At 50.1% G+C, this 25,480-nt stretch overlaps 1 protein-coding gene across 2 annotated transcripts in view; it reads right to left on the bottom strand.

Moving 5' to 3' along the window:
• Positions 1 to 2,528: 2,528 nt before the first annotated feature.
• Positions 2,529 to 25,480, bottom strand: part of NTN5 (netrin 5) — a 33,001-nt gene continuing 10,049 nt past the window's right edge. For both annotated transcript variants that reach the window (XM_033961601.1, XM_033961602.1), the window contains exons 2-7: positions 21,401 to 22,416; positions 16,560 to 16,748; positions 16,248 to 16,397; positions 9,811 to 9,864; positions 9,219 to 9,299; positions 2,529 to 4,227 (exon numbers count right to left, since the gene is read on the bottom strand). In XM_033961601.1, coding sequence (XP_033817492.1) covers positions 3,899 to 4,227; positions 9,219 to 9,299; positions 9,811 to 9,864; positions 16,248 to 16,397; positions 16,560 to 16,748; positions 21,401 to 22,394 — 1,797 coding nt within the window. In that variant the 5' untranslated portion in view covers positions 22,395 to 22,416 and the 3' untranslated portion in view covers positions 2,529 to 3,898. The remainder of the gene's footprint in view (positions 4,228 to 9,218; positions 9,300 to 9,810; positions 9,865 to 16,247; positions 16,398 to 16,559; positions 16,749 to 21,400; positions 22,417 to 25,480) is intronic.

Below are 25,480 nucleotides of genomic sequence, written 5' to 3'. Positions count from 1 at the left end.
CTGACCAGTTCAGTAAAGGCCTGCATGTAAATGGGGACGATCGTTAACACGCCCCCCCCCCCTACCCACGGCCAGAGCGATCCCCGCTCATGCGCACACCCTGACAGTAGTGACAGGAGAAGCAGCCTCCTGTCACCGCTGTCGGGGCTCAGCCCAACCAAGATCTCTCTTGCCTGCTCCCGGACTCTCCTGCTCTCTGCCGCCGTTCCCTATAGTGCAAGCCCGTGGTTTTAAAGCGGGCCTGCACTGCGGAGAACGGCAGCAGAGAGCAGGAGAATCCAGGAGCAGGCAAGACAGACCTGCCCAACACCTCCCCCCAGGCCCCGATCTCTCCTGCCTGCCCTGCTCTGCCGTGCCCCCCCCCCCCTCCCCGAGAAAAAAAAGCAGGAGGATTACCAGCTCCCTCCTGCCATCAGCATTTAAAAAAAAAAAAAAAATGCATGCATGTAGCATGGCCCTCGCCCCAACCGGCACGGCCCTCGCCCTCCTCCCCGCTGACCGGCATGGCCCACCCCCAGCAGTAAAAAGTTGTGAGCAGGAGGGGTGTTCAGTCCCTCTTGCTCCTAGGCCTCCCACCCCTGGCAGTCGGGCCTGGCCCACCCACCCACCCCGGTATCTTTAAAATAGTTGGGAGCAGGAGGGGTGCCCGGTCCCTCCTGCTCCTTGGATGCTCCAAACATCTTTGGGAGCAGGAGGTGTCCCCGGACCCTCCTCCTGCTCCTACGCCACTCCAAAATCTTCGGGAGCAGGAAACTCCTCCTGCTCCTACTCTGCTGCCAGCCGCCACCCAATAGTGGCCTGAGGACCCGCCCCGGCGCATCATCTGATGTACGGGGAGAGGCCTAAGGCACTGATTGGCTGAGGCACCTCAGGCTCCTTCCTTTGGAGGACTTCCTTAGGGAGGAGTCTAGGGAAATCCCTGATTGGCCAAAACAAAGGGGGCAGGTTTTGAAAAGCCGTCCGGACCCCCGGACATGTCCTCAAAAGGAGGACAATTCTGGGGAAATCTGAATGGCTTGTAACCCTATCTATATTGCCGGTGACCTTAGCCAGGCGTCACTGAATACTGGCAGAAGCCTGGATATTCAGTGGAAGATACCTGGCAATCTCCCGCTCCACATCAACAGATACATTTTAGCCAGCAGCATGTAACTAGATTTCTCCTAGGACAAGCAGGATGAGTCAGCCACATATGGGTGTTGTCCCAACAGCTCCCAATGTGGCTGACTATCCTGCTGTCCACGGAGAACCTACGTTACAGGTAAGTAACTACACTTTTCAGTGCTGATGCCTGAAGGTTGTCCGGCACTCGACATCTGGGAATATAGCCAGCGGCAGATGTAAAAACGCTAACCATCACAAGTTGAATGCCGACCAGACTACAACCTAGCCTCCGTGTTGCGCTGATCAAATTTAAGGCAATGCTAAAGACATTATTAAAAATATTATTCCCTGGTTATAATATATGACATATGAGGGAGGGTGGGGGGAGGGAAGATTTGATTATTAAAGAAATAGATTATATATATATATATATATATATATATGAGGGGGGGGGTTACAATATTTTAGGATGATACAATCAAATGTAAGAATTCAAGTGTTTTTAAATGTTCAATTGTTAAACATCATTTACTGTACTTGATTTTAAGATATGAAATGAATAAAGATTAAAAAAAAAAAAAAAAATGCTAAAGACATTCCTTTTCCGCAATGCCTTTGCAACCTAAACTGTCCTTTTCAGGACGACTTAGTTTTAAGTAATATTTCCATTTTTATTTCCCCCAACCTTTTGTTCTTCCCTTTAAGTGTCTCCTTTTCCTTCTATCAATTGTACGTCTAATCCCTTCTTCCCTTCTGTCCCTGTTCGTCTGTGTCCTTAAATCGTTTTTCCCCCTTGGTTTGTTTTAGACTAAATTATATTTTAATTGGTATATTGTTAAGGCATTTTTGCACACCGCCTAGGGCAGTGGTCTCAAACTCTTGGCCCGGGGGCCACATGCGGCCCTCCAGGTACTATTTTGAGGCCCTCGGTTTGTTTATCATAATCACCAAAGTAAAATAAAACAGTTTCTTGATCATATGTCTCTTTAGCTATTAATTGCAATATTATTATTAAGACTTAGCCAAAAGGAAAGATTTATAAACTATAAAGAGTTTTACCTCATGCAAAATTGCCATTTCTTTAATAAGACATTAACTATTTTTTTCTGAGGCCCTCCAAGTACCTACAAATCCAAAATGTGGCCCTGCAAAGGGGTTGAGTTTGAGACCACTGGCCTAGGAGGTTCGAATGGGCGGTATAGTAAATTTGAAATAAACTTGAAATTTGAAACTGATTAAAATCCAGATAAGATGTGTGAATGGAGAATGATCGGAAGGGAATTATCATGATGGCAGACAGGCCCAGCACAAGAAGATGAAAAATAAGTGAGTTGTAATGGTTGGTTTGTGTCTTCCACTCATTGCATCAGGCCATCTGTTTATTAGCACAGCCTCTATCTACATCATGTACAACTATGCCTAACTGTATCATTTCCCAAATATTTCTTGGAAACCAAATGAAAAGAAACCTGCTTCTGCCCAGGGGTTCAGTCCTTTCTCCTCCTCCATCAATTCAGTTCAGCCACCTGACAGTGGCAGACGAGAGGCGACCCTGAAACCTAGCAGCTGCGTTTATTAATGGCACATGGAGGGAGGGATGTGGGAAGTTCAAATATTACAGGGGAAAGATAATTAAAACTCCAGTACTCTGATAACGAGAGAGAAATGTACATACAGATACAGAGCAACCTCAGCAATGGAGGGAAAAGGGTTAAATCCTGGGAGGGGCATAGAGGATCCTCCATGGTGGGGGAGTGAGGAGTAAAGCCAGGGGGGGCACCGAGGATCTTCAGTGGTGGGGGAGCGAGGGATAAAGCCTAGGAGGGGCACAGAGGATCCTCGGTGGTAGGGGAGTGAGGGGGTAAAGCTTGGGAGGGGCACAGAGGATCCTCAGTGGTGGGGGAGTGAGGGGGTAAAGCTTGGGAGGGGCACAGAGGATCCTCAGTGGTAGGGGAGTGAGGGGGTAAAGCTTGGGAGGGGCACAGAGGATCCTCAGTGGTGGGGGAGTGAGGGGGTAAAGCTTGGGAGGGGCACAGAGGATCCTCAGTGGTAGGGGAGTGAGGGGGTAAAGCTTGGGAGAGGCATCGAGGATCCTCCATGGTGGGGGAGTGAGGAGTAAAGCAAGGGGGGGGCACCGAGGATCTTCAGTGGTGGGGGAGCGAGGGATAAAGCCTAGGAGGGGCACAGAGGATCCTCGGTGGTAGGGGAGTGAGGGGGTAAAGCTTGGGAGGGGCACAGAGGATCCTCAGTGGTGGGGGAGTGAGGGGGTAAAGCTTGGGAGGGGCACAGTGGATCCTCAGTGGTGGGGGAGTGAGGGGGTAAAGCTTGGGAGGGGCACAGAGGATCCTCAGTGGTAGGGGAGTGAGGGTGTAAAGCTTGGGAGGGGCACAGAGGATCCTCAGTGGTGGGGGAGTGAGGGGGTAAAGCTTGGGAGGGGCACAGAGGATCCTCAGTGGTAGGGCAGTGAGGGGGTAAAGCTTGGGAGAGGCATCGAGGATCCTCCATGGTGGGGGAGTGAGAAGTAAAGCCAGGGGGGGCACCGAGGATCTTCAGTGGTGGGGGAGTGAGGGATAAAACCTAGGAGGGGCACAGAGGATCCTCGGTGGTAGGGGAGTGAGGGGGTAAATCTTGGGAGGGGCACAGAGGATCCTCAGTGGAGGGGGGAGTGAGAGGGTAAGGCTTGGGAGGGGCACAGAAGATCCTCAGTGCTTGGGGAGTTGAGGGTTAGTGTCTCCAGTTATCTTTCTAGTATCAGGTTTTGTTTATCTGACTGGCATGACAGAAGTTCATATCATCAAGCGTCTTTACACTTTCCTCGCCGATGCTGCTGTTGGAATCGTCGTAGTTTATATGCCCAAGCATCTCGCCACGGAAGTGCCAGGCTATTTCTGTCCAGCACCAGCCGGGAGGTGTCCGGCGACTCCTCATCGTTGGCAATGATCAGGTAGGCACGTCCCACCTGCAGGCGCAGACAGGCGCAGGCCAAGTCCTGTTCGGGCACCCAGAGGGGCTGGTCACCGCGCCGGATGGGGACCCTCCGCTGGCGGTACACCGTGGACACACTGGCCGTAAATTCCCACCACTCGCCCGACTTCTCCATGGCCGAGATCTGGGCCCGCAGCACTGCCCGGGGATGGGGAGGGAAGAGAGAGAGCAGATGGACAGAAGGTCATTTGGGGTGCAAACAGTGCTGTCATCTTTTTAATGCTCAGCCCAGAGATACTGATTCAGGGGGAAAAACAGGTCCCTGCAGGCTGGGTCCGGAGAGCATGGGTGACCTAAGGTGAAGTGGCAGATTCTCCAAAACTGCCAATGGTCACCTTTTTCTCTTTAGGCCACACTGCTCTTCTACCCTTCCCCTCCCCCAGCTTTCTTACTTCCCTTCATCTCTCCTTCAGTAGAGGTTAAGCGGCTTAACTTGTTCATAATCCCCTACAAATCCCCCCTCTCCACTCTCCCACAGGGACACTTGAAAGAGGGATGTCTACGGAGAGAAAGGAGCTGTTTTGATCCTGCACCGCCATCGTGGACTCGCATCCGAACGAGGGATTAGGAAAGTTTCTGTGTGCTGACACACACTGACCCTGGGTCCTGGTGGGGAGATAGAGGGGGGACAAAAGTCAGGGTGGCCGCTTTGGGATTTCTCTGTCTTTTCATCTTATATTAATTGGGCTTGTGGGGTGGGGGCGGCAGGAGAAAAGGCCCAATCATTTAAACCAGGGGTAGGGAACTCCGGTCCTCGAGAGCCGTATTCCAGTCGGGTTTTCAGGATTTCTCCAATGAATATGCATTGAAAGCAGTGCATGCATATTCATTGGGGAAATCCTGAAAACCTGACTAGAATACGGCTCTCGAGGACCGGAGTTCCCTACCCCTGATTTAAACAGTTGGCATCAGCTAGGGTGTGATGTGGGTGGGTGTAGAATTTACCACCACCCCCCGTCACCTCCCCCTCAATGAGCTTATCAGATTCTCATTTGATCTCTATCCCGGTGATCCCTTTTGGTTCCCGGGATGGGATGGGATACGGGGGAGGGGGGCTTCACAAGAAAAAATTGCTAGAAGTGCGTCTAAAGAGCTAGCTGACAACTCCAGGCCATCAGGGAAAATCCAAGCCGGGTCTCATGTTATGTCTTATTGCTAGGGTTCAAAACAAAATAGAGTACCACTGTGTAATCACCTCAAAATCCCCTTTGTCAAAAATCCAAAGTTTTTGCAATGACACACTAGTGGCGGCCATTTTTCTCCCATTGAACAAGCCAACTGAGAGATCAGTGATACAGCTCTGTTCTGTTCTGAAATCTTATGTGCAACTTGCTGTTCATATTTCTGCTGTGGAGTAGAGATCTGCACGGGAACGGGGATCGCGGGAATCCCCACTAACCCACGGGACTCCCAAGGGGACCCCCCTCTAGCCAACGGGACTCCCACGGGGATGGAAGGCTTTGGAAGCAGGGTTTGTCCATCCTATATAATAAAACGCTAGCCGCGCATGCGCACTCAGACCTGCGTGATCTGTAATCCCTGATCTGTAGGTCCGTGGCCAGAGTGCGTAAGCAGCGGCTAGACAAAGCGGGAGAAACAGACTCCACTCAGAGACGGCATTGACACAGACAAAGTGCTGCACAGGTACTGCAGGGGGAGAGCTTCTGCACATACCCTCCCGGCGAGATGACTTAAATAACCTCCCTCCAGCGTTGGCAGCCGCAGCACATTAAACAGGCTGCTTCGCGACTTTCTCCTGCCGTTGAGTCCCTCTGCCGCGTCACTAATGATGTCATCAATAACGCAGAGACACAGAGACTCAACAGCAGAAGAAAGCCACGAACCAGCCTGTTTAGCGTGCTGCGGCTGCCAACGCTGGAGGGAGGTTTGTTATTTAAGTCATCTCGCCGGGAGGGTCGCAGAATCAGCGGGGGTTGGGCTGGAAGGGGAGAGAAGCGTCTGCCTCGGGTGCTTCAGGCAGCAGCAGCGTTTACAATTCGCTGCTGTTGCGGCTACAGGCCTTCCTCTCTGGCCGGTCCTGCCTACTTCCTGTTTTCATGAACACAGGACCCGCCAGAGAGGAATACCTGAAGCCAGCAACAGCAATGAATTGTGAATGCTGCTGTTGCCCGATGAAGTAGTTGAAGGAGGAAAATGAGCAGAGGGGGAGAGAATGGCTTGGAGGGAAGAAGGAAGGTATGCCAGACCAAGGGAAAAGGAAAGAGGAGATGGAGAGAGGCCATATGGGACAGAGAGAGAGGGGGCGGACACTGGATGGAAAAAGAAGAGAGGGCAGTGAATGGAAGGGGCAACATAGAGGGTGAACAGTATTCTAGCACCCATTAATGTAACGGGCTTAATGACTAGTATAATATAATGGACATGTCAGCCTTAGTAAAAGAGGGGGTTTATAAGTTAATTACCTGAACAGAAAACAAAAAAAGGGTTCCACCAAAGAGATTCCACAAGGAAAACAGCAGCGCAAACACAAAAGAAACTGTGGAATTGATGATCCTGTCAGAAGTAATTGCTGCTTTTTATGTGGACAGGCAGGGATGGAGGTAATTCCTTGCGGGGACGGAGAGGATCCTGACGGGGACGAGTGGGGACGGAGAGGATCCTGGCGGGGACAGGCGGGGATGGGTGGGATTTCTGTCCCCGCGCAACTCTCTACTGTGGAGGACGCAACCCTTGATAAAGCTTCCAGCGAAACAGCTAGGCCACCGTTGGGCCATTAAGATAACTGTGCTTCCATTTTTGGGGCTGTTTGCTTCATTTCTATACTGTTCTCTGCCCTTATTAGTTACACTCAAATAAACTGGTCAGATACTTTAAACATGTCCATAAAGTTATACTATTCAAACATCAAAATAGGACAGTCCATAATTTATCACAACTTGTAGTTTTGATGACAACATTTAAATGAAATATATCATCTAATGCAGGGGCGTCAAAGTCCCTCCTCGAGGGCCGCAATCCAGTCGGGTTTTCAGGATTTCCCCAATGAATATGCACGAGATCTATTTGCATGCACCGCTTTCATTGTATGCTAACAGACCTCATGCATATTCATTGGGGGAAATCCTGAAAACCCGACTGGATTGCGGCCCTCGAGGAGGGACTTAGACACCCCTGATCTAATGAATAACTCTTCTTGTTAGTATAACCAGGAGCCGTCAGAAGCGGCACTCTATTATGTGACAAGCACAGATGGAAATAAAGTTTTAAAGCCACTACACTTCCTCATAGGTTCTGCTTTTCATTCGTCCAATTTTAAAAATTTTATCAGTTTTATCAATTTTGCAGAATAATGTTCTTTATCTGTTATTATCAAAATCTTAATATAATAAATAGTTTCAAACTTATCTTGTAACTCTGGTGAGGGGTTTCGCCAAAGTTGAACCAGCCGTTACTCAAAATTGATAAAACTTATTAGGTACACAGCACGATCACTACGACTACTTAATTACTTAATGATTTAACACTTTATTTAAAAATTTTTCATGTTCAAAACTCTTAACCCTCTAAACAGATCCCTTGCCCCCTCCTATGTGTTTTTACCCTTTATGTTTTTTCTATTTTAGATTGAGAATATTGTAACTGTGCCCCCCTTTCCTACTGTATCTAGTTAGTCATGTTACCCCTTTAGTTCTAACATTGTATGTTATAAATTATTGTGGTTTTTTTTTTTATTTATTTTAAAACTTGTTAAAAATTTTGTTTCTAATAGAGTCTGTTATCTCTTATGATGTTTTAAATTGTACATCGCTTAGAAATTGTTATAGGCGATCCATCAAATAAAATTGAACTTGAACTTGAACTTGATTGATTCTCTCATTTTGAAAAAAATAACACATTAAATATGGGAAACAGGATGTTCATATTATAAAAATCATAAAAATATTTTTTTTTCACCTTCTGGGGTCACAGCGAGGTTTTGACCTTACCCCACTAGTGTGCCATTGCAAAAACTTCATTTTTTTTTTTTGACAAAGGGGATTTTGAGGTCTTTTCTCCTCGCTGCTTCCAATGGTATCATTTTCATTATGTTTATTCTAGTTATTGCTAGGGTTACCATATTTTACAAAGGAAAACCCCGGGCACATAACCTTTGCCCTGCTCTGCCTCCAGCCCCACCCTCCAGCCAGCCTCCTGCGACGAGCTCCGGTTGCGTCTGGAGGGCCTGGAGCATGTGCACATGTGTGTGATGTCATCCGCACATGCTCAGAGGCCTTCCATATGCGGCCGGAGTTCATCAGGGCTTTCCAAAACCCGGACAAATGCCGGGTTTTGGAAAAGCCTATCTAGGAGGCCAGACAGTCCTCTAAAAAAAAAGGACATGTCCGACTTTTCCCGGATGTCTAATAACCCTACTTATTGCCTCCCCCCTCCCCGCAACACATTCACCGGGCTCTCTCTACAGCTGTGATTCTGGTTTCTCTCTATGAGGCAGGAGAACATGATTCAAATCCTGGGAATGAACCTGCCAGGACCCTTTCAGCAGTCCCCCAACCCGCCCTACCATCTCAATGATAAAGGTGAAGTCATAGGTTCCCCTTGACTCACATGGAGTGGCAGGGGGATAAGAGGAGGGAAGAGAGGAGAGATGAGGGTAGGAACAGGCTAAAAAGGACCACAATGGAGGGAGAGGGAGGAAAGGGAGAGAAGCAGAGAGTGGAGAAGGAAGATAGAAGAGAATGAGGAGACACGGTAAATGGAGAGGGAGGAGAAGGAAAAGAGAGAGGCAGTGGGGAGGAATGATAGAAGAGGGTGGATATACAGACAGGGAGGAGAGGTAAAGTGGAGATAGGGGAGAGGGAAGAGAGAAAGGAGAGACAGAGAATGGAGTTGGAGGAGAAGGAGAAGGAGAAGGAGAAAGAGAAGGAGGAGAGTCAGAGAGTGGAGGGAGGATACACAGAGTGTGAAGAAGGAAGAGAGGAGAGACAAAGTGGAAAAGAGAAGTTTTGGATTTAAACGGTCCCAGAGTCAGATGTAAAAAAGACAAGGTGGTGTGTACAGGTTTCTCACCCCACCCCCACATTCCTGTCCCCCTTCCCAGTAGTTTCATTACAGCAGCACTATTGAAGGCTGAGAGAGAGGATGGAGGATTAAGGTATGCGACTTCTTACCGTAGTCTTTGGTGCAGTATTTCCGCAGGTTCATGTGCGCTCTCCCACGACTGGGCTTGCAGTAGGTCTGACACTCTGTGCCTGAGGAGGGGAGGGGGTTAGACAGAACAACCTAAGCAGGACTGTACAGGAGCACAGAAGAGACAGTCCCCACCCTGGACACCCAGTGGCTTAGTAAGGAGGGGGGGGGGGCAATGGGGATGGACCGCCATCTTGCTGGCACCCCTTCTACTCTCTGCATCCCCCTTCCCAGTCCTCCCCCTGTTGCATGCGTGCCCGTCCCCTTCCCCCATACGTTTTTAACTTCGGTGCCAGCAGCCACCAATTTACTGCCCATGTCAGCTTCGGCGCTTCGGGACTTGCACCTAGGAAGTGGCATCAGAGAGAGCGCCGAAGCTGACGTGGGCAGTAAGTTGGTGGCTGCTGGCGCCAAAGTTAAAAGGTACGGTGCAGGGGCGCGCATGCGAGGCAGGGGGCGGGGAGGGGTGCCAAGGCCCTACGTGCTCTCACCCTCGCCACACCACTGAGCAAACCCCTAGTCTCTGCTCATGCACCCCACTTTCAAGCTTCACACTCTGCTCCAGCCCCATACCTGCGTTCCATACCAGAGGAGAGTCCGCCGTGGTGGTCGCCTCCTCACGAATCCCTGACAGAGAGAAAAGCACAGATTTACCCTCTCAGGAATCACTTTCTTTAACATCTGCTTGGGTCACAAAGCCTCCTGGGGCAGGAGGGGAGGGACGAGGAAGAGAGATCAGAAAGGGAACTTGGTCTCAACGGTGGCCTGGAAAGTGTAGTTACTTACCTGTAACGTAGGTTCTCCGTGGACAGCAGGATAGTCAGCCACATATGGGTGTTGTCCCAACACCTCCCAATTTGCGGATAAGCTCTCCAATAGCTCAGAGAGATTTTTTTTTTTTTTCTCTGTGCACGTGCAGTGCCCGGGCCCCACTGGGCATGCCCGAGCCCTACCCATTTATCCCTGCTTCCCCCTAATCCCCAGGATGTTCCTAGCTGTGGCCGGGTCGGCCGTATGGGGAGGCGGGTGGGTTGTGTGGCTGACTATCCTGCTGTCCACGGAGAACCTACGTTACAGGTAAGTAACTACACTTTCTCCTAGGACAAGCAGGATGAGTCAGCCACATATGGGTGACTCCCTAGCCGAGGGATGTACCGACTGGACCTGCGCCTTAGTGCTCTGTGCATCCCTCGCCTGGCTGTGGAGGCCGAGCCGGGCAGGGTAACAAGGCGAAGCAGGTGGAGTTGTGGAAACAAGGTTTTTGATGCTGTGTTAACTGAGCAATAATACTCACAGAACAGTGAAACTGGTCAATAGCAATCAATGAACAGTGAGAAACCAAATGGTCAACAGTGACAATTCGTACTTGCATGTGACAATTCATACTTGCATATTCCACAGTGACAATTCGTACTTGCATGTGATAATTCATACTTGCCTATTCCACATTCAGTCTAGGAAGGAGTGCTGGAAGACCTACTTAATCAATATCTATAACACCCTACTTGATCAGTGTTTGTCAAGGCTGTGCTAGTGGTTGCTGTCCCTCCCGAGAGGGAAGAGCCACTTCCAAGACTGCTCGGCCGAATGCATTTGGAGCGTGGAATGCTATGTCGAGGCAGTAGTGCTTGGTGAAGGTGTGCATGGAGGACCAAGTGGCTGCATCGCAGATGTCCCCTATTGGTGTGTGGTGCAGATGTGCCGTTGTGTTGGCTATGGTTCTGAGCTGGTGGGCGTTGGCTCCCACCTGCGGTTGATGTTGCGCTTTTCTATAGGTGAAGGGGATGCACTCTTATATTCAGCGCGAGCGCCTGCGTTTGGTGGCCGGAAGTCCTGGTCTGTTTTGGTCGTAGGAGATGAACAATTGAGGCTTGTCTAATCTGCTGCATAGTCAGGGCCCGCACACAGTCCAGGAGGTGTTGCTGAGGTGGCAGTGTGCCTCCCTGTGGGGAGATGTAGAGTGCCGGGAGGCACGCTGAAGCCACCTTCGGCAAGAATCGGGGGTGGGTTCTGGGTACCACCCTGTTCTCATGAGGGAGTGTGTCGGTAGACACGATGGTCAGGGTTTTCCCAGCCAGGAATACGGGATCTGCCTCCCCCAAAGGTTTGAAGGGGTCGATTTGAGATGATGCGGCACCAAGTTGAGGTCCCATCCGGGCGGTGGTGGTCTGACCGGTGGGTGCAGATTGGACAGTCCCTTCATGAAATTTTGTGATTACTGGATGCGTCGACACTGGTTTGCTGTCTAGGCCAGCGTGGTATGCCGTGATTGCACTTAGGTGGACCTTGATGGAAGTGGGTTTTAGGTCCCCCTGAGATAAGCTCAGTATGTACTGCAGGATGTCCGGTATGGGGCAGTTGTAGGGGTCTCGCTGCGTGTCTGTGCACTGGTAGCGGAACCTTCTCCCTTTCAACCCATAGCGTTTTCTGGTTGAAGGTCTTCTGGCTGCCGTAAGAGTGTGCTCCACGTCTTGTGGTAGGTTCATCCTCTCATCATCCATGCGGTCAGGGCTAAGGAACGCAGGTCGTGGTGGAGGGTAAGGTTCCCGCGTTGTGTAATGAGAACTGCACTGATCGGGAGCGGGGAGAGGTGGGTGAACCGCTATCCCTTGCCGGAACGGGAACCATGGTTGCAGGAGCACGAACAGGGCAATCATGATCACCGTTGCTCTGTCCTGAAGAATCTTCTGCAGGACTTAGGGTGTTCCAACTCACAGACAGACCGTCGGGGCTGAGACGGCGATGGGTTGATCTCGTTGCGCAGAAGGTCGAGTATTTTGAGTTTGGTTCGGTTGCAAACAGGTCGATGCTCAGTGTGCCCCAGGTGCTGAAGATCTTCTTCATCGCCGCTGGGTTGAGACACCACTCATCGGGATCCAGCTGGTGGCTGAGTCTTTCTGCCAGGTCGTTCTGCTCCCACAGGAGGTAAGTTGCCTGGATGGGGCATTGAATGGAGTTGGAGAACTCCCACATGTGGCAAGCTTCCTTGCATAGCGAGGTTGACCCTGTCCCTCCCTGTTTGTTGATATAGTACAAGGCCACCTGGTTTTCTGTTTGGGTGAGGACTGCCAAGCCTATTTGAAGGTTTCGAGGGCTTTCCCTAAGGCCCTGAGCTCCAGTAGGTGGGTGGTCAGAGGTTGTGTACACTGGTCCCAGTGACGTCTGAGGTGCCCTTTCAGGGATCACATGAGTAGTCTTGTGTGCTGCACAACAAAGACCGGAGCGTGCTGACGATGAGCTGCTGGCAGGGATGCACTGGGCCAGAGATGTCATGGCGTCGATCTGGTAGTCCCGTAGGACGGCCTTGGTCTGCGTGGTGTCGATGACTGCCCAGATGAACGATATCCCCTGAGTGGGTATCAGGTGGGATTTCATGTAGTTGATGAGGAACCCCAGTTCTTGGAGGAGTGTTATGGTGGTTGACGGGGCTGCCAGCTGTCGAGATAAGATAGGACGCGCACCCCTTGAAGGCGAGGATGTGCCACTGCCACGCACTTTGTGAATGCTCTTGGAGCCGTTGAGAGTCCAAGGGGCAGGACCTTGTACTGGAGGCGTCTGTCTTGGCTTTAGAAGCGACAATGCCTCCTGTGGGCTGGGTGCATGGGATACTAGCCAATACTCGGGCTGTAACAGGGCCAAGACTGTACCCAGAGAGTGTATCTGGACCTTGTGTATGCATCTGTTGAGCTTACAGAGATCCAGGAACGAGCGTTGTCCTTGTCCATGGTGACGCGGGGGTTCCTGGAGTAGAAACCCCTTGGTGATCTCCTCTGTTCGTCACCGCCTCTATTGATTCTGCCGAAGCAGATCCTCTCCTTGCTGCAGGAAAGTTGGGTCGTCAGATGGAGGGTGCCCCGCCCACTCGGGGGGGTGGGCGGGAGTGGAGACGAATTCGGAATCCCTGCTTGATGATGCTGAGGGCCCACTGGTCGATGGTGATCCTGGGCCAAGCCTTCGCAGACAATCTGATCCTGCTGGGCCGGAGGGTGGTCAAGGTTCTGTTTTTGTCTTGGGGAGAGGGCTGCCCTTGGATGCCCCTGCCCCTCGGGCGGTGCTTGTTTGCATAGCAGTTATGTTACTGTTGCGAGCGCTGGGGCACAGACTGCTGCCAGTGTGGACTGGCTCAGTTGTGAGCTGGAGTCTCTATTTTATTTTATTTATTTATTTCCTCTCACTGGCCTCCTGATAAAGCCGCATCTGGAACTGGAGCGCAGCAATTCGTGCGCTCAACATTGCGCCCTCGAAGGTCTTTTTCCCCGTGGAAACCAGGGTTTTTCAGGTCCTTCCCTGACGGGGGTTGGAGGGGGGGGTCGTGCTGCCCTGTTTCTCTTAAGCTACCGCAATGTCCATGTATGGCTGCTGCGGGTTGTCGAATCCCTGGGCTGGAAAGATCTGGTAGTTCAATCCCAGTCTCCTTGATGTTGGTTGCCCTGAGGAGGGAGTCAGCCAAATCTTGTCTCTGCAGTCCAGGAGGTTCTTGTGGACTGGAATCGCCACTGCCTGCGTGAAGTACTGGTACTGGAAGTTCAGGCCTTGTAGTACTCTGTCTTGGGTACTTGTTGTCCACCCACGTGGATCTTGAGAAAGGCTGTGAGTTTCTGGAGGGACTTGGGGTGAGTCCTCGTTTGTGGGTTTTTGTTGGTTTATTTTTTTTTTTTAGTAAATATTTATTTATTTTTGTGGGTGGTGACTCGGGGCGTGGCTGGAGGCTGGTGTGTAGCTTGTTCCTCTGTTGCTTGGGTGCATGGCATGCCACTGAACCGCGCCATGTTGTTGTGCGTGGCTCCCTCTAAAGGGGGGCATAGTGGGGAGTGTAGCCCGCTGAGAGAGGAGTGGGTCAGCAGGAGGATTAACTGTGGCTGCTGGTCCCACCCCTGGTGGTTCGCAGGTTCATGTGCTGCTCCACTTGACTGGTTGGGTGGCTCCATGTACCCCACCGCCCTTCTCTTTCCTTCTTGAGAGGGGGGGAGAGCCTGCAGAGAAGGGGCAGGATGCACCCCTTCATCTGTGCCAGTGCTCCTGGCTGAGTTTCCCACTGTGCCTGGAGGCAGAAAAAAGGGGAGTGATAATGCCTCTTGAGTGGGCTTCTGCCGCTGTACTGCCTATTGTATATTAAACTGTACAGCGCTGCATATGCCTTTCAGTGCTATAGAAATCATGAATAGTACAGAGTCCCTAATGCTAGCTGGAAAAGCACTCTGCCTAGGTTTTATGGAGAGCAAACAGCTTTTTAGACTGAGGAGTTTCAAACCCCCACCCTTGGAGAGGCATGGTCTGACATGCCGCATCTCTGAAGATATCAGCACCCTGCTGAGAAAGGCAGACTCCTCGTTGGGTTGTTTTTTTTTGTTTTTTTTTCAGCATGTCCTTTATGAGCTGAACTCTGGGGCAGCATGTCTCCTACTGGGGGGAGAGGTCTGCAGGTCCCCTCCAAGGGAAAGAAGCATGGGAGATTCTTTCTCCTTAAATTCAGATTGGGAGGAGGGTGGGGCAGAGCCCTCGGGGCTGCAACAGATTATCAGAGGTTTTCCCAAAAACAAGCAGATAGGACTTACCTTTGAACCCCAATTGGCTCCCTGCAGAGGCTGGCTGTAAGAGGCAGCATGCCGTCTGGAGGGTGAAAGCCCCGATCTGTTGCTTGCAGAAGCTGTGGATTTACGCAGCAGCATGCAAGACTCCTATCGGCTGCCCTGCAGAGGATGGCTGTGCGTGGCAACATGCAGGGATTCCTGGAGAGATCTCTCGGTCTGTCGAGACTCCTATCGGCTGCCCTGCAAAGGCTGGTTCTAAGCGGCAACATGCAGGGACTCCGGGAGATATTTCTCTACCGGGCCAAGTGCAGGCGGGGGGATTAGCTGAGCCAGGGCATCCTGGAGGCTCCTTGCCACTGTAGCTTGTGGATCCCCCGCTGCTGCATTCTGATGAGATGGCTGCTGGAGGAAGATTCTCGGGCCTCACTTCTCTTCATGCCCTGCAGAGGCTGGCTGTAAGCAGTAACATGCAGGAACTCCTGGAGAGATCTCTCGGTCTGGTGAGACTCCTATCGGCTTCCTGCAGGGGCTGGCGGCTAGCGACAGCATGCAAGACCTCCGGGAGAGATTTCTCGACCGGGCAAGTTGCAGTCGGGGGGGGGGGGGGGGGGGGGGGGGGGGTTGACTGAGCCAGGATGTCCTGGAGGCTCCTCACCGGATTCGTCTGTGGATCCCCCGCTGCTACGCTCCGATGAGGATGGCTGCTGGAGGAAGATTCTCGAGCCTCACTTCTCTTCATGAAGTCTCTCAGTGCCCTCTTCCTTAGCTTGCGTGCACGTGGTGACATGTGCGCACAATGCAAGCCACACGGAAACCTCGAGCACCGGATCCAATCAGTGGGCGCACAATTCATGAGGATCCAGTGTGTTCATCCTCCTCCTGCATCCCAGTTGTTTCTTTAGATGATTCACATCTTCAAGTTGATGAGTAGAAAAGTTGTAATGGAGAGCTGTAGAAAAATCCGACCGATGGGAACGGGCGGAAACTAAAGACTGGGGATTAGGGGGAAGCAGGGGGAAATGGGTAGGGCTCGGGCATGCCCAGTGGGGCCCGGGCACTGCACGTGCTCAGAGAAAAAAAAAAAAAAATTCTCTCTGAGCTATTGGAGAGCTTATCCGCAAATTGGGAGGTGTTGGGACAACACCCATATGTGGCTGACTCATCCTGCTTGTCCTAGGAGAAACAGGTTTCTGTCCAGAAGAGTTTAACGTTCAGAGAAAGAAGGTTGAAGAGGTGTGGGATGGATGAAAGAGGTGAGGAAACAAGGTGAGAGTTTCTGGAGGACTATGCAGATGGAGGGGAGAGAAAGGGAGGAGCAGAGGACAAAATAGGGGGGGGGAGGGGACGGGCTCCGGAAGCAACAGGTGAAATCTGAATCGGATCCTCTGGATCCGGGTTTTACCTCCCACCTAACTCTGGAAGTGCAACACGGTCCTGGCACTGGGACTCACAGACACTGGGCAGGTGCCTAAGACTTACGGACACAAGGCATGTAGGCGGAGCGGCTCTGCTGGAAGCCGAGGGCGCAGCGGTTACAGGTGAGGCCAGTGACGCCTATCTTACACTGGCACTGCCCCGTGGTCTGGTTACACATGGCACTGATGGCTCCGACCGGGTGACACTGGCAAGCTGGGAGGGAAGGAAAAGAAAAAAGCATGACCTCGGTCTCCTCGTAACTGCCCGTACCCCCCCCCTTTCAAAAGTGTCCCTCCAGGATAACTTCCTCCCAGCAGTGTCTCAGTGCTTCCCCCTAGTGGTACGAGTTTCCTGCCGGTGCTTGGCCGCACTTACGTTTACAGGATCTGCGGCTGGTGATGGGTTTGCCTGGATCTCGCTTGTACCCCTGCTTGCAGTAGTGACAGTGCCGCCCCGCCGTGTTATGTCTGCAGCCGGTGCAGATACCCCCGCTCCTGCGGCCTGAGAGCGCATATAGTTCCATGCTGAAACGGCAGCGGTGGGAATGCAGGTTACATTCACAGGCTGACGAGAGAAACAGAGAAAAACATCACCCTGCGTCCTTCCAAAAGCCATTTAACCTCCTTAAGTTCAAATTTAGCCTGTAAGCTCTTTGCAGTGGGGACCAATTGACGACATACAGAACTACATATATATAGGTTTCGCCCTCACGGCACACTGGAGGTTTGTAGCACTATACGCCTGCACCCTCACCAGTTTCTAACTCTCTCCGGACCAACAGTGAGTTTTCCAGCCTCCCTCTCTTCCATCCAGCAGCACTACCCTTCAATTTTGTTTGGAGGGGGGGGGGAGAGAAAAGAGGATAACATAGATTACCAGGCCGGAAACTAGATTATGTGTTTCACAAGTGCAAATATTTCAAAGTAAAGCACATATCACGCCTTCCAAGGCTCTGTGGTTCCCTGTCTCTTTCATACCACATTCCCTCGCTCGCTCTCCCTTCATTCCCCTTTCGATTCAGACGCAAGATGCTTGATAACAATGAAAGAATTTTGTTCAGCACAGGTAAAAATGCAGGGCCTTTATGATGAAGGTGAATGAGGTCGTAGCGTTTGCTAGCCTAGAGCGGGGTTCTGTTTTCCGCCAAAAGACATGATCGAGATGTTCAAATATCTTACGGGCCGCAACGAGGAGGAGGAAGATATCTTCTTTTTCAAGGGTCCCACGACAACAAGAGGGCATCCGTGGAAAATCAGGGGCGGGAAACTACGAGGTGACACCCGGAAATTCTTTTTCACTGAAAGGGTGGTTGATCGCTGGAATAGTCTTCCACTGCAGGTGATTGAGGCCAGCAGCGTGCCTGATTTTAAGGCCAAATGGGATCGGCACATGGGATCTATTCACAGGGCAAAGGTAGGGGAAGGACATTAGGGTGGGCAGACTAGGTGGGCCGTGGCCCTTATCTGCCGTCTATTTCTATGTTTCTATGTTTCACTGAGGTTCTAGGACTTGGTGTGATGTTTGCAGGGCTGCCATTTCCGAGGTAGGATCTTTTGCTGTATTCCGAGGTAGGATCTTTTGCTGTATGATCTTAAGAAAATGAACGTTTTTTTAAGTTCTAACACAACTTAAAAGATTTTTATTAACACATACAAAATGAAAAACTAATTGTGGGGGGGGGGGGGGGGGGGATTAACCAAATATTTCTGCCCTGTACAGATCCCTACAGGAAGTGTCCTTGTTGAAGGAGTTTCTGTGGCGATCAAGCTTCTGCAGAACTAGGGGTGCAAAGTTTCCATGGGGAGGGGGTATGACCAATGATCCCTCTAAGGCAGTGGTTCTTAACCTTGTTGGAGGTACTGAACCCCACTAGTTTCATATGCGTGTTCACTTGAACCCTTTTTTATTCCCTTAGTTTTGCCAGAGCTAGACTAGAATTACTCAACTTGGCATTGCAAATCATGCAATTAGGACGCTGACTCCCATCACCTTCCGTTATACATGTGAATCCATATTGTACATATTCGTCTGACCACTTTCGTATTTTGCTCGACATAGTTAGTAAGGGATTAAAATATTAAGATAGGTATCACACGACGTACCATCACAACAGTTACAATTCGACTACTGTGCGCATCAAATCCCCTGCAGCACAGATAGGCCAAGCGATGTTGCGTGATCACCTGCAGCCAATTATGGACAAGCGGGGCGTATCATCACGAATCATAAGCGCTTCGGTCACGTTCAATCATCTATCAGTTAAATCACAAATTTTGATCAGGAATTGATGGATGTATATGAGGCGTTAGTTACAGATTGATAGATCAAGAAACCGAGTCCACGATCAGTCTTGATCAACATCACTGAATAACTGAGAGATGATTGAATGTGACCGAAGCGCTATATGAGTCGGAGGTGTGTTTTGACCTCCGCCGAACCCGCGAGACTGACTCACCGAACCCCTGGGGTTCGGTCGAACCCAGGTTAAGAACCACTGCTCTAAGGAATGGCTGGGTGCATGTAAATTTTTTTTTTTTTCTCACATGAGCAACAAGTTCTAGAAAAAAAAAGTTTTTGTGTGAGCAACAAGTTTTAAAAAAACAAAAATTTTCCAGTTCTGCAAGTATTTCTGTGTGCGACCATTCAAAACCAGTGAGTGACACTCCTAGAATTTATTGAGCAATTGCTCGGGTGCTCAGCTTAGAGGGAACATAGGGTTTGACCCATCCTATATAAACTGGGGCAATTGTTTCTCTGTCCTCAAACTATATTACATTACATTAGTGATTTCTGTTCCGCCAATACCTTGTGGTTCAAGGCGGATTCCAAAAGAAGTTACCTGGCCATTTCCAGAGGAACGGAAGAGAAGAGCGGGTTGCTTCAGAGAATTGGGATGAGTCTTGCGTTGTTAGTTTGTCTTCAAAGATTTCTTGAATAGCATGTTTTTTTATTTCTTTTCTGAACAATTTGTAGTCTGGGGTCGTTATCAGAAAATTGGAGAATTGGTATGACGGGGTTCTGAGTTGGTATGACGGGGTGCTGAAAAGTTCTCAACCCACTTCCTAAAGTCTGAGCGTTATTTTGCCACTGTAGCTGAAAAGAGCGTTATCTTATTTCCCTAAGTGCCAATTTGCAGAAACAAAAGTTTATGTTTTGACGTTGCTTCAGATCATTGATTGAACTGTATCCGCGTCATTCTCTTCTTGGCTGAGCTGAGAACTTTTCAGCGCCCCCTCGTAGTGTGAAGACTTAACCAGAGCTGATACTGTGATGTCATAATGCCTCATTCCACCAATAAGGGCCAACTTCATCAGTGATGTCACAAGGGCTTGACTGTCCTACACTTGGCTCACTTTTATTGCATACTAGTCTTTAAGCCCGTTACATTAACGGGTGCTAGAATAGATGTGTGTGTCTGTCTTTCTTTCTCTCTCTCTCCTTGGCCGCTTTTTTTTAGCACACCCCTCCTCTTAAAGCAGCACCCTTTCCCTCTCTCCCTGGCCCCCTGTTGTGCCATGCCTGTCTGCTCTGTAGAAGAACCCAGCAAACAACACCCAAAATGACTGAAGGATGACAGTTCCACCCCCCTACCCTAAACCCACCAGCTCCCCAAAACCCAACCCACTCCAACCCACTCCCCCCCACCGCCAACCCAACCCCCCCTCTTACTCTCCAATACCAACTCTCGCCCCATCCCACCTAGGGAGACAGAGCGACGGAGTCACTAATGATGTGAGCAGGGCCCCCAGCTGCCCCCCCCCCCAGGAAACCACCCCCCGGCCCAAGATGAAAAAGTGCATCCATACTTCACCCAACCAAGCATTCCACATACTCATTCACAGTCAGCTGCATGTCTGTCCATCGGCAGGGGGAGAGAGGGAGAAGGAACTCCAAACCCACTGAAATATCCACAAAGGGCTACCAAATTCACCACCGACACACATACCCCTCACCCAAATAACAAAATAACATGCTCACCCAAACAGGCACTCTTTGAGCCGATGCGCCCGATCGAGCCTGAAAGGCCCCATGGCCGCCGATAGCGGTAGCTCAGTCTGTGAGTCAGGGACCGTTTCAGGTAAGCTGATCAGGGACAGTCTTCAGCGGCTCGGAGCCCTCCTCCCGGCAGCCGCCGCCAGCGCCGCGAGAGGGAGCGGGGCCTGGGCGGATGAGAGGAGCCGCTGCAGCGTCTAAAGAAACTTCGGCCGGTAGGGCCGTATTGCATGAGGTGGAGAGCAGGAAGACTTGTCTGGCGCGCATGCACACTCGTGCCGCCACATCCCGACAGATCGGGGATCAGGGAACACGCGGCGCGAGTGCGCATGCGCGCTTAGCGTTTTATTATTATAGATGAAAGGATGCTGAAAGGTTCTCAGCCCAGCAAACCAACTTCCTGAATTCTGAGCATTATTTTGCCACTGTAGCTGAAAAGAGGGTTATTTCACTAAGTGCCAATTTGCAGAAACGAAAATCGATGTTTTGACGTCGTTTCAGATCATTGATTGAACCGTATCCACCTCATTCTCTTCTAGGCTGGGCTGAGAGCTTTTCAGCACCCCCTCGTACATACACACACAATTTCCAGTACAACAGACATCTGAGGTCACATACAGTATAGTGACGGAAACATCAATACCTAACGCATGAAGGAAAGATTTCACAGGGCAGAGGGTATTCCTACAATTATTGATATATCCCAGTTACTCCCAATTAACCATAGAATACAACTTCACCCAGGGAGGTAAAGGACCTCGTTATTTTGGTCTGAAATGTTGATTCTGTTGGAATGATCAGCCGGCTCCCCCAGCCCCTGTCCAACTGTATACAAGAACCCGGATGAAGTTACAGGGAAATACTTTTAAAACCAATAGGAGGAAATTATTCTTCACCCAGAGAATAGTTAAGCTCCGGAACGCATTGCCAGAGGTCGTGGAAAGAGTGGATAGTGTAGCTGGTTTAAAGAAAGGTTTGGCCAAGTTCCTGGAGGAAAAGTCCATAGTATGTTATTGAGAAAGACTTGGGGGAAGCCACTGCTTGCCCTGGATCTTTGGGGCTCTAGAATCTTTTGTTACTCTTTAGGATTCTGGAATGTTGCTACTCCTTGGGATTTAGCCAGGTACTGGTGACCTGGATTGGCCACCATGAGGACTGGTTACTGGGCTTGATGGACCATTGATTCTTATGTTCTTACTGGTAGACCCTAGCCTGGCACTTACCTACACACTCGTGTGAATTGCTGGGCGTGGCTCTTTGCCAGGGACGGTCATGATAGAAAGCTTTGCACCGGTCACACTCGGGCCCGGCAGTGTGGTGCCGGCAGTCACAGGTCAAGCCCTCGGGCATGGAGGCACAGTGAGAGGCGTGGCCATTACATTTGCACCTGCCGCCGACCTGCAGCTCCGTCACGCCGTAGAAGGTGGTCTTCCTTCGCATTCCCAGCTCCTGGCCAGTGTGAAGTCGGCTGAACACCACCCGGATGTCAGTTGCCGTGACCCAGTCCTGGAGCACAGGACTGTACTCAAAGCGGCGGGCAGAAGGCCTCCCAGCGAGAGGCATAAAAGCCACCAGCCCGCCAGTGAGTGGCTTGAGTCCCGTCTGGTAGTCCGTGCAGCTGGCCTCGTGCTCCATGGCTTTGGTGATGGTGCCAGAAGTGGGTAGGCCATAAACCCTCCGGCATTGCGTTGAGTAATACTGGATGGGTACCCAAGACCTCCCATGATCCATAGATTTGTACACCGCCATGGACTGTGGCCGGGGCGAGCAGAAGCGCAGGCTGAGATACACCAGTTCGAACCTCCTCCCCAGCGGCAAAGTCAAGGTGACATTTTTGGGGAACTTGACTCCGGCCTCTGACTTCCAGCAGGTTTGGGCGTCCGCGTCCGTGAGGTAGGCCGGAGGGTAGGAAGTCTTGGCGCGGCTCTGGTCACAGATGAGGCACTTCCTGGATGTGATGTTGGTAGGGTCCTGGTATGAGCAGAGTTTCTGAGGTACTTTCCCGCAGGTGCCCGAGGCCTGGACCTCCCGGCCCAGGGCAAGGTCAAGGAAGTCTGGAATGCAGTACCGGGGCCGCTGTTTGGCGTCATAGCAGGGGTCCTCTGGGTGTCCGCGCTGGGCGGTAACCAGGTGGGTGTGGCTCTTCTGCCTCAGGCTTACCAGGCACAGCTGTAAGATGCAAAGGTAGATGAGGAAGCCCCTCAGAAGCTGCGGCATGTCAGGGCGTGGGAAACATCACCTATAAGGAGAGGGAAAAGAAGGAAAGTGAGGCCCTCATTATTATTATTATTATTATTATTATTAGGTTCTTATATCCCGCCATACCCAAAGAGTTCTAGGCGGTTTACATTCGTTACATTAGGATCCGGTCTGAACCCGGATTTACAAAAATTTTATCGGAATTGCAGGTAGCGCGGAAGGAGGCACAGGTTATGTCGTAGTTGGGTTAGAGGATAAAATGGAGGGAGTGGGAAACCAGAAGAGGGGGGGGGAGAGGGAGGTGGGGGTGGGGGGGGTTGGAGTGTATGCGGGGAGTAAGGACTAAGGGTCTTGTTCGCGGAAGAGGTGTGTTTTGAGAAGTTTTCTGAAGTCTAGGTAGGTCGGGGCCTCTAGCATCATTTGGGCTAGCCAAGGGTTCAGCTTGGCCGCCTGGAAGGCGAAGGTTTTGTCGATGAATCTTTTGAGCTGGCATGATTTTATGGAGGGGAAGGTAAACAACTGGATTCTGCGGGATTTCTTGTTGGTGCAATACATATTGAAATGTGGGGAGAGGTATTTTGGTGAGAGACCAAATACTGTCTTGTAACAGATGCAGGCGAACTTGAAGAGGACTCGGGATTCGAAGGGTAGCCAGTGCAGTTGGTGGTAGAAGGGGGTGATGTGTTCCCATTTGTTCAGGCCGAAAATGAGGCGGACAGCTGTGTTTTGAATCAGTTTTAGTCTTCTGGTGATTTTCTTTGTGGAGCTTAGGTAAATGATATTGCAATAATCCAGTATGCTGAGGATAGAGGATTGAACTAATAGTCGAAATGCAGTGTCATCGAAGTATTTCTTTATGGTACGGAGTTTCCAGAGTGCTGAAAGGCCTTTCTTGACAATGAGGTCGGTGTGATTTTCTAGGGATAGATGTTTGTCAAGCGTGATTCCTAGTATTTTTAGAGGCACACAGCCCTTGTGGTAGATTGAAGTCCTTAATTATTGATTTAAAACCCTTATAACCCGCATATCAGATATCTATGCGAATAACTAAACTAAAACTTAGCTTTATAGACCGAGTCATCAACCAAGAGGAGCTCGACTCGATTAACAATAATATAATACATAAACCTGACAAGGAAAAGTAGACTGAAATAGTTAATTTCCAAAATGGTTAGCAAACAAAAAAAGTTTTCAGAGCTTTCCAGAATAAAGCAAAAGAGTCGAAACTTCTTAATGTAAGCGGTAAAGCATTCCAGAATTCGGTTAATTTAAAAGCAATAGAATGACTAAATCTCTTAAAGGTTCTGTTTTTACCTCTGAGAGAGGGAATTGTAGGTTTTAATTTTTGAGAACTTCTGGCAAGATGAGATCTATGAACATTCCAGTCTAAAGGAATCAAAGTAGCAAAAATGCCAAATAGGATCTTAAATGCAATACAAATGCGCTTACATGAGATACACTGGAAGCCAATGTAATTCCTTGAGCAGAGGGGTTACGTGGTCAAATTTACTCTTGTCAAAGATAAGTTTAGCTGCAGTGTTCTGTATTAATTGAAGTCTCTGCAGACTGACCTTTGAAAGACCCAAATACACTGAATTGCAGTAATCCAACCTTGGCAAAATGATTGATTGAACCAATACAGAGAAGTGTTGTTGGTGAAAAAGCGCTCTCACTCTTCTCAGAGCACGGAGGCTGAAAAAACACTTTTTAATAAGCGAGTATAGTTAGTCCTTAAATGTAAGTGAAGAATCGATAACAATACCCAAAACTCAATTTTCAAAGATTCTCCCGAGTCTAAGATCACAGCAGAAGGAAGAGAATCTAACTTTGGTCCAAGCCATAAAAGCTTAGTCTTGGCAGCATTTAATTTCATCTGGACCATCATCGCCCAGGACTGAAGTTTGGTAATACAATGGTTAATATTGGGTTTCAAATTATCGAGATGTGGATCAACCTCAAGTAATATGAAGAGATCATCAGCATATGTTAGTAAAGTTTCTCGGGTATTCAAATAATAATGTTTCAATGAACTCATGTAGATGTTAAATAAGACTGGAGACAATGGAGAGCCCTGGGGGACACCACAGAGGGATCTCCACGATTTTGAATTGGAACCTTCCATATTGACTGAATAAGAGCGGGAAGACAGACCAGTTTAGAACAATTTGATCAAGGCCGATTTCTGAAAGCAAGTAATCTAATATAATAAAACCCTAAGCCACGCATGTGCATTCTTACCTGCGTGCTCCTGTTTTCCGTGCGCTGTAGGTCCCCGCAGGTAGGAGTGCGTATGCGCGGCTTAGGGTTTTGTGGGCTTCAGGCAGCGCAAAGGCTGTCGGCCACGGCGGCTCTTGGCATCTGCAGGCCGCGGCGGCTGTCGATGGCTGCAGGGTGCTGCTGGACAGGGGTGCTGCTGGACAGGGGAAGTGACGGGGAAGAAAAAGGAAGGGAGGCCTACTGCTGGACGGGGGAGCAGGAAAGAGGTGCTAGAGGGGGAAGAAAAAGGAAGGGAGGCCTACTGCTGGACGGGGGAGCAGGAAAGAGGTGGTGATGGATAGGGGAAGAGACGGGGGAGGGGGAGAAAAAGGAAGGGAGGCCTACTGCTGGACAGGAAAGAGGTGCTGCTGGACAGGGGGGAGATTAAAAAAAGGGAGAAGGGCTGCTGCTGGATAAGGGGAGCAGTGAAGGGGTGGTGGTGGGTACAGGGAAGGTAAAAGGAAGGGAGAATGGGTGGACAGCAGAGGAAAAACAAAGACAGAAATACAGAAAGCGGCTAAGGAGAGAGAGAGAGAAAGAAATAAAGACAGATACACACACATATATTCTAGCACCCGTTAATGTAACGGGCTATAAGACTAGTTCAGAATATTATGATTAACTACATCAAAAGCTGCAGAGAGATCGAGCTGAGGTAAGATAGCGTGCTTCTTACTAGACTGTTGCTGTTGAATCTTAGAAAGAAGAGAAACCCAAAGAGTTCTATATTGAAATTCGGGCGGAACCCATGCTGAAAAGAACATAAGAATTGCCGCTGTTGGGTCAGACCAGTGGTCCATCGTGCCCATCAGTCCGCTCCCACGGCGGCCCTTAGGTCAAAGACCAGT

The sequence above is a fragment of the Geotrypetes seraphini genome, chromosome 10, assembly GCF_902459505.1.
Source record: "Geotrypetes seraphini chromosome 10, aGeoSer1.1, whole genome shotgun sequence".
Taxonomy (NCBI): domain Eukaryota; kingdom Metazoa; phylum Chordata; class Amphibia; order Gymnophiona; family Dermophiidae; genus Geotrypetes; species Geotrypetes seraphini.
Note: the sequence above shows the minus strand (reverse complement) of the source record. Positions and strands in the feature narration are given on the sequence as shown.